The sequence below is a fragment of the Tachypleus tridentatus genome, chromosome 12, assembly GCF_004210375.1.
Source record: "Tachypleus tridentatus isolate NWPU-2018 chromosome 12, ASM421037v1, whole genome shotgun sequence".
NCBI lineage: Eukaryota > Metazoa > Arthropoda > Merostomata > Xiphosura > Limulidae > Tachypleus > Tachypleus tridentatus.
Window position 1 is genome coordinate 52,089,962 of NC_134836.1, and position 14,419 is coordinate 52,104,380.

Below are 14,419 nucleotides of genomic sequence, written 5' to 3' on the forward strand. Positions count from 1 at the left end.
ATAAAGTATTCTGTTTGAATACTTCCATTATTTAACTGCTAACTAGTCTCATGATTGACAGTTGAGATTCGTGTTCTTTACAATAAGAGAATATTTGGATTAATTTATATAAACTTGATTATTCAAGATGGACCATTAACTGCTGCTAAGTTTTCAAATAGTTATATTAGTTATATTTTAACTGGTTAAAAACGTACTGCACAGTCTAAATGATTAAAAGCTATGATTAGTTTTAGTAACGTACTGCTCTGTGAAGTTTTCTAGGTATAAGAGCTTCAGAAGTTTTTTTTTAATGGACAAATGTAATTAGGTTTTTGCTGAACTTTGTCATTCTAATCACGTTTTTCGGTTCTTTAAAATAGCAACATTTATGCCTTAATAGAAAATGTTGGAGTACCAACGTTTCCACATGACTGAACGGTTAGCTCGTAGGCGTGTGTGTGTGTGCGTTTTCTTATAGCAAAGCCACATCGGGCTACCTGCTGAGTCCACCGAGGGGAATCGAACCCCAGCTCAAAGGCTTCTAACAATAAATCCAGGTTTAATTTTTACAGTAAATACAGCACAGACAGCTAGCTCATTGTATAAATTTGTGCTGAACAACAAACAGACAACGAGGTATTACCAAAAAATCGTTATGCACTTTGAAATTACTTTTGTAACATGTTATACGTTGTTGACACAACCACTTAGGAAACCTAATAACTCGCAGAATTGTTTATGTTTAAAACTCAGCCCATACGGACGCTGTGTTTTAAAATAAACTGTCTTATCCTGACGAGTGACCAGAAACTTTCTATTAAAACTAATGATGTGTGTAGCATGGCAACGATTTCTTTCTTCACAGATTGAAGTTTATGATAGAATAATAAAGTAGTTTCGGCAACTTCCTCAACGCTTAAAAAATATTATTTGAATAACGTCACACTTAGAAAAAAGTTTTGCGAATTTTACATGAAAATACGCATTACGTATAAGTAGCATCTGACTGTAGAGTATGTTAAAGTACGTCATTAAAACTTACACTCTTAAGTAAAATATCTTGCAGTTATCATAAGAGTATCGTGAAATATTAAACAGTTAACAGAACGGAAAGTACATTTTATTACATGATCATAGAACGGTAAGACTTAGGACAAACTTGTTCTTAGAATATCTATACAGGTATCGTCAACTATATCCAAAACGTAATACAATCAAGACTTAAAACATTTTAGGCTGTTTACCACAAGTCCAAGAATTAAACTGTGTACTCTTTCCCCTACATCAGGAGATATATCACTACCAAACTGTTGGAGAGTGGTCAAGAACCGCTTTAGTTTACTGAGCTGACGGATTCCAGAAGATACCGTATCTCCTTGACTGACCACAGGAGCAGTCGTAGGTGTTGGCAAGTTTGAAGGAGGAGTTAAATTACGGGGAGAGGACGTTCCTCCTCCGGAGGACGTATGAGGAGATAAATTCCCGTTCATGCCTGAAAAAAACAACAACAAAACAAGTTGTGAAAGTCAAACACGTTATATGATTCTTCCACTGGGGGTAGATAAAAAAAAAAAAGTAAAAGGTTGTCACTTTCTTACACTATGCTTCTCTCCCAACACCTTCAGAGGGACGGGCAGTCAGCTGAGTACCAGCTTTAAGACATCTTTGTGAGAAAAACGTATTAGAGCATGCTGAACTGTGATCCTAGAGAACAATCAGTTTCTGAGTAAATAGATTTATTCATAATGGTAAGAACTTTACGTGTAATATTTGGAACAAATAAGACGGCCCGGCATGGCCAAGCGTGTTAAGGCGTGCGACTCGTAATCTGAGGGTCGCGAGTTCGCATCCCCATCACGCCAAACATGCTCGCCCTTTCAGCCGTGGGGGTGTTATAATGTGATGGTCAATCCCACAATACATAATTGAACTCATTGCTTTTTAACCTTCGGCCCCTGTAAAATAGACAGAAAAGTACAAATCTTATATCAGTCTACTTCCGTCTGTGGGAGTGATCATGAAATATATTTACGTATATCAGTCTACTTCCGTCTGTGGGAGTGATCATGAAATATATTTACGTAAATCAGTCTACTTCCGTCTGTGGGAGTGATCATGAAGTATATTTACGTATATCAGTCTACTTCCGTCTGTGGGAGTGATCATGAAGTATATTTACGTATATCAGTCTACTTCCGTCTGTGGGAGTGATCATGAAATATATTTACGTATATCAGTCTACTTCAGTTTGTGGGAGTGATCGTGAAATATATATATGTAAAGCTTCATCTGGAATGGCCAAAATATAAAAACGGAGGATCAAAATTACAATTTTTGGCGAGGTCTTTCTGTAAAATTGAAAGAAAAAAATTAGTATTTTGAAAACCGGTGTCATGTCTGTGTTTGTGTGCAGAGGGATGTTGCAAGCTATCGTAATATTTGAACTTTCACTTCACAACATCAGAATTTTATCATAAATAAATAAAAAAGTGTATGACTTATTGAATTAAGGAATATCTTTTTGAAAATTTAATAATAGGCCCAGAAATGAAGAAATAATGTATAACTTTAACTGTTTGAGGAAAGAAAAATAAATAAACACCGAATGCTATGTTTCCCTTTGTATTAACGAAACGTGCAAATTCATTTGATAAAAAACAAACAGACGTAACTGCTTCTGTGTTTAGAGACGGATGATGACATCAACTGATGAGGCAGAGAAACATGGCGGCTGAGGAATTTCTGGAAGTCACGTTTTACAGAAATAACTTATCAAGAATGTTGGAAAAGTTATTCTTACCAAGATTCCCCCACTGGAACAACGGCAAATCTATAAATTTACAACGCTAAAATCAGGAATTCGATTCCCCTTAGTAGACACAGCAGATAGCCCAATGTAGTTTTGCTCTACAAAAACAAACCCACACAACCAAGATAATTCCAGTGCGAAATATTATTACTACAAATTATTGAAGCGTTCCTAGAATATTCTTCAAGCAGTTAGAAATAGATAATGTTCAGCCACGTAATTATTTACAGTAATAATTATGAAGTACCCCCAAATAAGAGATATCCATGTAAAGGTTTGCAAGTATTTATTTTGTAACTATATTTCCTTTTAGAACGCCTTACCCTTATTATTCACCGTTACCCTACATGTAAACGAATGTGTATGAGTAATGAAAAGGCTAATACACTGAAGGATGACGAATGATGATTTTGCTTCATCAGTATTGGAAGAGATAGGGTCGGAGTTTACTAGCTGTTAAATGTATTTTTCTGTTTTCCTGCCCTAATAATTTTCCACTGCAATATTAAATGTGTAAGAGTATAAAGCTGACACAAAAACGTGAACATTTCTCGCTAATTTCTTTTAATATTCACACAGATGCTAAGGCCTCTCTTCCCTCTTCTGATAAGCTGCCAGTACCAAAATTACTGAAAGTATAAACACTTGATCTTCATGTACCTATATAGGCTCTGCAGTCATATGTGTACCTGTATAATTCTCTGACACGTGTGTTCATTTCCCTACTGCAATTATGGTGGAGAAATTTTGGTTTGTTTTGAACTTCACGCAAAGCTACACTAGGGCTATCTGCGCTAGTCGTCCCTAATTTAGCAGGGTGAGACAAGAGGGAAGGCAGTTAGTCATGACCACCCACCGCCAACTCCTGGGCTATTCTTTTACCAACGAATAGTGGGATTGACCGTCACATTATTATGTCCCCACGGCTGAAAGGACAAACATGTTTTGTGTGACTGGGATTCGAACCTGCAACCCTCGGATTACGAGTCGAACGTCTTAACATACCTGGCCATGCCGTGCCACACGATTATAAATCACTAACATTTCAACAGAAAAGTAGAATTTTGCAAGATTTAGTATTACATTAGAACTTTTGTATTACAGAAAAAACAAAAGAACAAAAATGAGAGTCATTATTAACTAACAAGATTGCAAAACATTATTGAAATCACTAAAAGAGTAAGTTTTGTTTTAAAGGACTAAAACTGTTAAAGATTTAAAGAGAACTGAATTTTATCGTTCCAAACCAGGAAATAAAATATGTCAAGAAATTACATGATGTTATTCAGTTTCAGAGTACTATAATTTGTACTTCGTATTGTATTGAATGTGGGTGCGTTGTGGTTCAAAAATAAAATGTTTAACATTTTCCCAACCAATACTTACTGTTCGTAGGTGTAATTTTGTGATTTACAATTGTTCCCCTTAAGTTCTTGCTAGAGACCGCCACTTTTGTGTTTTATTCTCTGGCCAATCAGGCATTCTCTTAGAACCTAACGGATCTTTAATAAAACTAGTAGTGTTCGATCAGTATAGGAACAGTCATTTACAGGCTCCGATTTTAAGGGGTCAAAGGTCAAACATTCCAAAAGCACACATATTGGCCTGTACTCCTATCATATTTTCCTTTAGTCAAATGAGTCTTGGCACGAAGATTAGCTGGATGTGTATGTCCATTAATAATAATAATAACAACAAACAAAAGAGGTCGTTTTAAACGTTCGTATTTTTTTCATTATAAATTGTTAAAAAAAAAACGAATAATATTTTCACCTTATAGGGCAGCCATTCGACATCTGATAAGAACATCAGACACGAAAATACGTTGTTTAAACTTTGAAATGAGCTGCATCAATGTTTACTGACGCCTTCATTAATTGGTGTCTATTTTAGGCCCTGTCTTGTCAATTGCGTATTACAGGTGACTATTATTAGTAACCGTGCTAAAACGTTCTTCCAACATAGTTCCTATTCATAGTACATAAGCAGACCTATTTTCTTTTTGTTTTCTAACGTGGAGAGAAACAAGAGAAAGAATACTTTAAGCATGCACTGTAACTCTATAAAATAAGACACTGAAATGGTTTTCTTTTTTTATTAACATTTTAGAAAAACTGTGAAATACAATATATAAAACTCTAGTTTTCTTTTCAAAAAAAGTCTCCGGTGAAGTCAGCAATCAATTAATCAATTTCCAACCCTAAAATCCAGAGTTCGATTCTCCTTGACGTACGGAATTCACATAACTTATTATGTAGCTTTAACCTAAAAAAATAAATCAGTAGGTCACTGTAGCGTTCTCTTCTTTAGCACTTTAAGTTTAATATCACCATCGCTGTTTCAAACCTATATCAACCGGCTGGATAGGGCACTCGACTCGTAATCTGAAGGTCGTGAGTTCGAGTCTCCGTCACACCAAAATGCTCTCCCTATCAGCCGTGGTGGGCGTTATAATGTGACGGTCAATCACACTATTCGTTGGTAAAAGAGTAGCCCAAGAGTTGGCGATGGGTGGTGATGACTAGCTGCCTTCCCTCTGGTCTCACGCTGCTAAATTAGGGACGGCTAGCGCAGGTAGCCCTCGTGTAGCTTTGCGCGAAATTCAAAACAAACCAAACATATGATGCGTAGAAAGCTCGAAAAACACGTTTATCGATTTTGGTTATTAATTAAGATATATTAAGGGCTGTAAAGTACGGCATACAAGAACCCGTATTAAGTAATTAATTTTATTTTGTGCATGCTTGAAACAAAAACAAAACAAAAGAAAAACTATCATTAACAAGGAAAAGTGTCTTTGAATAAATTATAATACCACGTTACAAACATGTCCTCGCTAAGTATTTCTCTTCGCTTAATAAGGCTAATTAAACTGGGCTAACTCATAATTAAAATACCAATGAAATTACTTCCCACTCTTTACGTTATTCAACGTAGTGGAATTTTAAGAAAGCAACCGTTTTATGTGATTAATGTCGCAAACAAATTTCGCTGCTTTGACATCTATGTTAAATTAAACGATGGAAAATTAGAATTCTGTTTTAGAATTTTCCTACAAATATTTTCAATGTTTTCGTTAATTCAGTTTTGCCTTTCAAAATAAACAACGTTAGTTGCTCAAACAGAAACAAAAGTGAAAGCTAAAACACCGACTAGGCTAAAACACTGACTAGGTTTTTCATTCTATTTCTGACTAATAAACTTCGTTACTTTTCACTGACTAATCAGATTTTTCAATCACTCTGCTTGGCTCATACATATATGAAATTATATATATATACATTTAAGTAAACACAATATTGACGAAATCTGAAATATATTTAATGTTTTATACACAGGTTGTTAGGTTTGTGTAACCTCAGCTTATAATAACTGTGTCTGTGAGAGCTATCAGAAATGTTCAGAGCATGATTAGTATTGGCACCTGAGGGTTTACTTGAAATACTTTTCACTTGTTTCCAGTGTTTCTCACCAGCTGCCATTTTTAAAACATTTTCTTAAAATTTCCGTCATACGCTGTGAGTTATTAAACACAAATAGCAAAAACACTTGACTAAACTTTTCCTATCGAATGTCTTTAATGTCATTAAAGTTTGTTTGTTTGTTTTTGAATTTCGCGCAAAGCTACTCGAGGGCTATCTGCGCTAGCCGTCCCTAATTTAGCATTGCAAGACTATAGGGAAGGCAGTTAGTCATCACCACCCACCGCCAACTCTTGGGCTACTCTTTTACCAATAATAGTGGGATTGACCGTCACATTATAACGCCCCCACGGCTGGCAGAGCTAACATGTTTGGTGTAACGGAGATTCGAACCCGCGACCCTCGGATTACGAGTCGAACGCCTTAACACGCTTGGTGTTATTAAGGTATTTACTTTTGTATTCATTCAGGAATGACATCAGATGTACTCATTAATTTCATTTCGACAATGCCCCCTAGTAACTGAGCAGTATGTCTGCGGACTTACAACGCTAAAATCCGGGTTTCGATACCTGTGGTGAGCAGAGCACAGATAGCCTATTGTATAGCTTTGTGCTTAATTCAAAAACAATAACAACATTTTGAGAAAAAAAAAGAAAATAAATTGGCAAGAACATTGATTGCGATTTCACGTAGTTCACAGCAACTGATTTCACTTGTAATTGAAATATCATCGGCTTTTCTGTGTATAACTGGAAAGATAAAACCAAGCTGAACGTATGTGTATATATATATATATATATATATATTAAACATGTTCATAAATTAATGTGTATATACACTGAGATACACTCGACGACTAGACATATATAGTTTTTGTATCAGCGGAAACGAATGCATATATGCGTCTTCTATATTTTCCAAACACATGCTTTTATTCCCATAATGTAGACTCCAAAACATGCTGGTGGTTCTAGTGCCAAGTTTCATTTAGAGTTTGTTTATATATTTTTTTCAACGTTTCCTGCTACCTACAGTGCGTCTAAGTGTCCACAGTATTGGGAATGTTTGGGCCAACGCTTTGAACAGTTCATGGGATGGTAGAGTTTCACAGTTTTCTTGTTACGTTTTTCGATGTTATTTATAAAATACGACACCCATTCTAGCATTTTGATATCCTATTTACTGTGATCATTAAATATTTTATTAACCACAAATAAAGATACCAGCTGGGAGAAAGAATTCACTCTCATAATTAGTGTCTAATAATCTGATATTGATTGCATCTGGAAATGTTCCCATCACCTAAAGGTATCATCTTGTCACCAATAATTTTCCAAATTTTAGTTTCTTTAAATAAATGTGTACAGTTATACGAAAACCACACTCATTAGTGAATAAAAAAGAAACTAATTAACCAAAGATATTTAAAGTTTTCTAACAAATTAGTGAACTCAAGTATAATCAACTCATAAAAAGTCATCCAAGTTACACGTAACATGCTATATCGAACAGTGAATGTTAATGTGAAAAGATACAAGTGCGCAAATGTGATACAACGTATTGGACAAAGGAACAAAACATGGCGAAAACAAGAGCGCAAAAGCTGTAAAATATCTATGTCATTCAGTGGATAATTTCTAATTGACTATGACTCGTAATTTGAGGGTCGCGGGTTCGCATCCCCGTCGCACCAAACATGCTCGCCTTTTCAGTCGTGGGGGTGTTATAATGGTACGGTCAATCCCACTATTTGTTGGTAAAAGAGTAGCCCAAGAGTTGGCGATGGGTGGTGATGACTAGCTGCCTTAGCTCTAGTCTTACACTGCTAAATTAGGAACGGCTAGCGCAGATAGCCCTCGTGTAGCTTTGCGCGAAATTCAAAAACAAACAAACAAACTTTTTTAGAATATTGATACATGCCCAAACTCTTGCAAACGTAATTAATCAGCAATGTTATGGTTTATTTCTCGAGAAAAAACAAAGGTTTTTTAAAACAAAACTATTTTCATATATGTAAAAATGGCTGGTATGGGTTAATAAAATTCTATGTAGAGAAGCGAACAACGTTTCGACCTCTTTGGGTCATCGTCAGGTTCACAAAGAAAGAAAGAGGTAACTGACAGATTGGGGGTTGTGTAATTGAGCGTAGGAATGTAGAGGGCGTACTTAAAGGTTTGATTATATTATATTATTAATATAGGTATAAAGGTGTTCCTTTGTATTGGTTTATTTTGGGCTTGAGTTGTTGTATAAGTAAGGCTTCTTTAATTTTGCGTTTGTTTATGTTTGTTTCTTTTTTAATATTTGGGTGTTTTTTATGGTTATGTTGTGTTTATTTGATTTGCAGTGTTCGAAGACATGTGAGAATTTACCACGATGAAGACAAACTTCATGTTCAACAGCCACAACTATATACAAACAAATGGCCTAAGGATGGGCAACCCAGTATCACGAGTTCAAGCCAACATTTTTATGACACAAGTTAAAACACAAGCAATTAACACAGCATTACATCTACCACTATACTGGTTCAAATATGTAGATGACACAGTTGCGGGATTCAAATCTACAAAACACATATTTAATTTTTTCAATCACATTAACTCTATACATCTCAACATTAACTTCACATGTGAACAAGAAGAAAGCAATCAAGTATCATTTCTTGTAACAATCTTACAAAAAGAGACATTAATTCCAGTAAAAACCTAAAACAAGACAAAAACATAAAAATTCTTAAAGCAGATAAAGGTAACACTGTAGTCATAATGAACACGAATGAATACATCCAAAAAATGTAGAACATCCTATCAAACACTAACAAATTTAAACCAATACACACAAATCCAACAAAGACACACGAGACGCAACTTAACAAATTACTACTAAAAACGAAAAAAAATGCCAACACAATTTCACAAACACTTTATTCCTACCTACGTAAAACCGACTCACGCACACCACAATATACAGCATCCCCAAACCTAATGGGGATAAACCAGATTGTCCATTACGACCAATGATGTCCACATATGAATCGTTTAATTACAGTCTTGGTAAATACATAGCATGGGCATTCTCTAAATATGTAACATCAGCCAGCTCATTCATCAAAGACTCTTTTAATTTCAAGTCTAATCTAAATCAATTTAATCATAAAGCCTTAATGGCCAGTTTTGATGTTATATCCCTCTTTACAGAAGTTCCAACCACTGAAGCCTGCAAGATAGCCTTAGAACTCTGTATCCGAGACCCTAACCCAACTATAGACATTCCCAGCAATCAATTAGCAACCCTCATAAAATTCACCACGAAAAAGACAAACTTCATGTTCAACAACCACAAATATATACAAACAAATGGCCTAAGCATGGGCAACCCAGTATCACCAGTTCTAGCCAATATTTTTATGACACAAGTTGAAACACAAGCAATTAACACAGCATTACATCCACCACTATACTGGTACAGATATGTAGATGACACGGTTGCGGGATTCAAATCTACAGAACACATACTTAATTTTTTCAATCACATTAACTCTATACATCCCAACATTAACTTCACATGTGAACAGGAAGAAAACAATCAAATATCATTTCTTAATCTCAAAATTACAAGAACCGACACACAATTCAAAACAGAAATCCACCGAAAAATCACCCATAATGGACTATACATTCCTTGGGACTCAGCACATGAAACAAAACAAAAACTCAACATACTAAGAAACCAAATAAACACAGCCATAAAACTATGCTCACCAGATAAAATTAACGATGAATTAGACAAAATAAAACAATACTTCATCAACATCAATAAGTTTCCTCCACAAACCGTAGAAAACATTATACACGCACACCCAGAGAGAAAGCAAAATCGACCAACAAAAGTAAATATATCTCACGAATCAAAAAATCACGAAACCATATACTGCTGCATACCATATATTCCTGATATCAGCAGACAAATAACCAACATTTGGCAAAAACTAGTAACAAAATATGACATTCCAGTTAATACCAAATTTATTCAAAAACCAGGCACAAAACTGAGGTCTATACTATGTAAAAACTACACTGACAAACACCACACCAACATTATTTTTAAAATACAATGTGATAATTGCCACGACTTCTATATTGGAGAAACAAGTAGAAAAATGGAAACCAGATTCAAAGAACACAAAAAGTTACCTTCACACGCTTTCGAACACTGTAAGTCAAATAAACACAACATAACCATAGAAAACACTCAAATACTAAATAAAGAAACAAACATAAACAAACACAAAATTAAAGAAGCCTTACTTATACAACAACTTAAACCCTAAATAAACCAATATAAAGGAACGCCTTTATACCTATATTAATATAATAAAATAAATAAAATTATATATTCAATCATCTAACACCGCCCTCTACATTCCGACACTCAGTTACACAACCCCTTACAAACATGTGGTCAGCTTCCAGTCAGTTACCTCTTTCTTTGTGAACCTGACGATGACCGAAGAAGGTCGAAACGTTGTTCGCTCTTCTATGTAAAACATTTTCTCAACCCAAACGAGCCGTTTTTGCATATATAATTTTATGTATCACAATTTCTACATTTACACGTTTGCAAAACGTAACTGAAAAGGTCTTTATATGAGTTACGACTCTGAATACATGCACGTGCAACTATATTCTCTTTTACATAAATACACCTGCGAATAATTAATAAGATAACTTTACATAAAGTACATCAATCTTTCTGTGTCATTTACGTAATTTTAGTCTTAAGAAATGATGCAATGTCGAAGTGTAATTATATTGTAATGTTTTAAAAGCCAATTTTTATATTAAAAGATGCATCAATCTTTCTTCAAATGAAAATGTTATTTTATCTTCTGTTGTATATTTTACAAGAAATGCACAGGAAAAATACTGAGATATTATCTTTATAACTTCAAGCAACAAGATGAAAGTAAAAACCTATAAGTTTCATATTTAAACAATAGTATTTTTTGTTTCGTTTTCACAATATATCTTTTCCCACATTCACAATACCTGTCACTCGATTTTTACATTTATTCATTTATCAACACAAAACGTTGAGCTCTGTTGTTTTTATTTCTGTTTATCGTTGTTGGGTTTGTTGTAAATAAAATTGTTTTATAGTATATCTGTTAATGTTTGCCGTTATGAATAATGCATACAGCTGCCTGTCTATCTATATATTTATTATTATATCTCCTGCCTCTCTGGTGGTATGTGTTATATGTATTTGGTGTATTGACTATGAATATATTACAAAACAGTGATTCACAAGCTAGGATACTAGGTGTCTCTTTGTCGCAACGCCTTGGCAACAACGGTCAGAATTAGTGGTAATAAAGAAAACCTTTCACAGCTGCCAGTATTCTGTGGAACAGTACCAGCTGTTTTAGGATGAACTATACATATTGAAATATTTCTACTATAGAATATAGCAAGTAAGGTTTCCCTTAAAACAAGACTTTATTTGTATGTTTTGTATAGGTTTTTCACGCCGTCTCGTGTGTCGTCTTGTTTCATTGCAGTAATATACATTATTAAATTTAAAACATTTCAGTTATCTTCGAGAAAACAAAAAAAAACTCAGTAAACAATTAGAAGAATCAAAAATAATGATGCAGAAAAAATATATCTTATTTTGTCCACGTTTCCTCATTATATATAATTCTTAAACCTACTTGTAATTTTGGTTCTTTTTATATCATCAGGTAACAAACTTTTACTAACGGAGATGACTAAACTGTCAGTCCCCCACTTGTAGAGTGGTAACTCTACGGATTTACGAGGCTAAAATTGGGGGTTCGATTCCCTTCGGTGGACGCAGCAGTTAGTTCCATGAGGCTTTGTATAGGAAAAACATACATTAAACTCTCAATATGAAAACATAAGTAAATAATGAGATAGATACATAGATACAAAGGTCGTCAACATTTGTGATGATTGACTTTTTTCTTACGTCATTTGCTAAAATTAGCTTTGAGATGTTCAGTATGGCCGGGTGTTTCAGGCACTCAACTCGTAATCTAAGGGTCAAGGATCCGAATCTCCGTCACACCAAACATGCTCACCCTTCAGCCGTGGGGACGTTATAATGTTTCAGTCAATCCCACTATTCGTTAGTAAAAGAGTTGCCCAAGAGTTGGCGGTGAGTGGTGATGACTAGCTGCCTTCCCTCTAGTCTTACACTGATAAATTAGGCCTCGCAGATAGCCCTCGTGTAGCTTTGCGCGAAATTCAAAACAAAACAAACTTTGGATCTTTTATGTAATGAAGAAGATTAATTTTACTATTTCGCAAAGTATTTATCTATTTTATCGTTTCTTAGTCCCCTAGTGGCAGAATGATACTCATGGTGAAAAGAGCACGGATAATCCATCTGTAACTTTCTGCTTAATGAAAAACAAACCAAAACAAAGAGTCCTTTTATAGAACATATAGTTTATTTCTGTTTGCTTATAGTGGTCAGTACGAAGTAATATTTTTTATTGAAACAGGTCAAATGCCACAAATCTGGACATCAGTGGACTATAATGGCACAAGTTCAAGATGGATATCTGTCTGACCATTCTCATCACTAACAGTTATTCAGTTTATGTCCATTAGACACAGTACATGTCAAACGAGATTTACCTCCTTTTAAGATGGGACCCATTTCTCTATAGTTAAAGAATGAGCTTTAATTGGCACAGCGAAGTTCACGAAGAGAGCATCAAACTATGTTTCCTGTCGACTTCGCTGGACTGGTGCGAGATTATCAAAATTAATATACTTAAAGATCAATATTACTTTATTTCACTCATTTCTAGATTAAAAAATAGGGTCTGGCGAGTTTGAATCTTGTCGCTCCAATATGCTCCTCTTTTCAGGCGTGAGGTTTTGTAATGTGGAATACTATTCCATTTTGTGTTGGCAAAGTATAGTCCAAGAGTTGGTGGATGGATGGTGTATCCTAGCGGTCTTTCGTCTAGTTTACCTCTTCATAATTAGGAGCAATTAGTACAAATTATGCTTGAGTATCTTTGAAAAACGAAAAAAAAAACAACAACACGTATACAATTAAAGTCTGGGTACTCCAGTAGTTTCAGTTCAAATAAACTAAGGAACTGGAGACTATTCTTGTTTCAGTTCTATTGTACCAATATTCTGAAAGTCCAACCAGGTTTCATAATACATAGGCTACACATTTATTAGTTTATACTTCAAGTAATAGCAAAATATTTGTTAAACGCCCTGCTACGAGGTAGTAATTGGAAGTACATTTTTTGTTTAGTTAGAATAAAAATCGCTTTCTGATAAAGTTATATTTAATAGCGAGTAAAACTAATCATTGATAAAAAATAAACATTTGAATTCCCGCGAGGTATTTTTGTAATTCATTCCCATTTGATTTGTATTTCTGTTTTCCCGATCTTTATAAAACTCCTGTATAAGGATTTAATGTTATTATTTAAAAAAGGTAAACATATTAATTCCCTCCAAATCATTTCGTTAGAAATATTTGCTTTCTCTTTATGAAAAGTGAATGTTCTACCATACAAAAGATAAACGAAAAACATCATGCAAAACTGAATAAAACCGTATCATTTAAATATTTTCAATTTATAACATCATAAAACCTGATGAATAATGCTACATTTTAGTGCCTAACACGTAGCAGTTGTAACATAGTACGAAGACTGGCCGTTTTCAATACATAAATATATTTATACAAAACACCAGGCGCTTCTGAAAAGAACCGAAAGTGGGCTTCATAAATTCATAGCCGTTCTGTATGTACATTGTTTGTTCAACCTTGTAGAGATGTTCACTCAGGTGTTTCAACAAGGTAGTTGCACTTCGAGAAAAAATTGTAGACGTATTGTGTAGGAGCATCTGTGAGAAGGAAACAGAAAATACGAATACGTAACAGGTGGTTTAAAATGCTTACTCTATACTCACTTCACTGTAGCTCATTATTTGTAGTAAAAGCTGTTCAGCTGTTGACTTCAGGCTTATGAATGTTTTATTTTCCTCCATCTACACAGAGTACTGACTTGAACAGTCCGGAACATAATAATTTCAAATTGATAATTATTAATGACATCTCTGCACAAGTTATCATCAATGGCAGAGAAAATTCAGGCCTAGTTTTGTCATATGAAAAATAACATTACTGCCGGTGACTT

At 34.6% G+C, this 14,419-nt stretch overlaps 1 protein-coding gene and 1 long non-coding RNA gene across 7 annotated transcripts in view; one reads left to right on the plus strand and one right to left on the minus strand.

Annotated features, from left to right (window-relative positions):
• LOC143233323 (protein CBFA2T1-like) overlaps positions 1 to 14,419 on the minus strand; it is a 54,342-nt gene that overhangs the window by 21,211 nt on the left and 18,712 nt on the right. For all 5 annotated transcript variants that reach the window (XM_076469450.1, XM_076469449.1, XM_076469451.1 and 2 more), the window contains exon 2: positions 1,227 to 1,474. In XM_076469450.1, the coding sequence (XP_076325565.1) occupies positions 1,227 to 1,474 (248 nt within the window). The remainder of the gene's footprint in view (positions 1 to 1,226; positions 1,475 to 14,419) is intronic.
• LOC143233326 (uncharacterized) overlaps positions 1 to 14,419 on the plus strand; it is a 40,502-nt gene that overhangs the window by 5,303 nt on the left and 20,780 nt on the right. The window contains exon 3 of one of the 2 annotated variants that reach the window (XR_013018101.1): positions 1,271 to 4,172. The exons of the other annotated variant lie outside the window; for it this stretch is intronic. This is a non-coding gene — a long non-coding RNA (uncharacterized LOC143233326). Of the gene's footprint in view, positions 1 to 1,270; positions 4,173 to 14,419 lie in introns of those variants that run through there. 2 annotated transcript variants of the gene reach the window in all.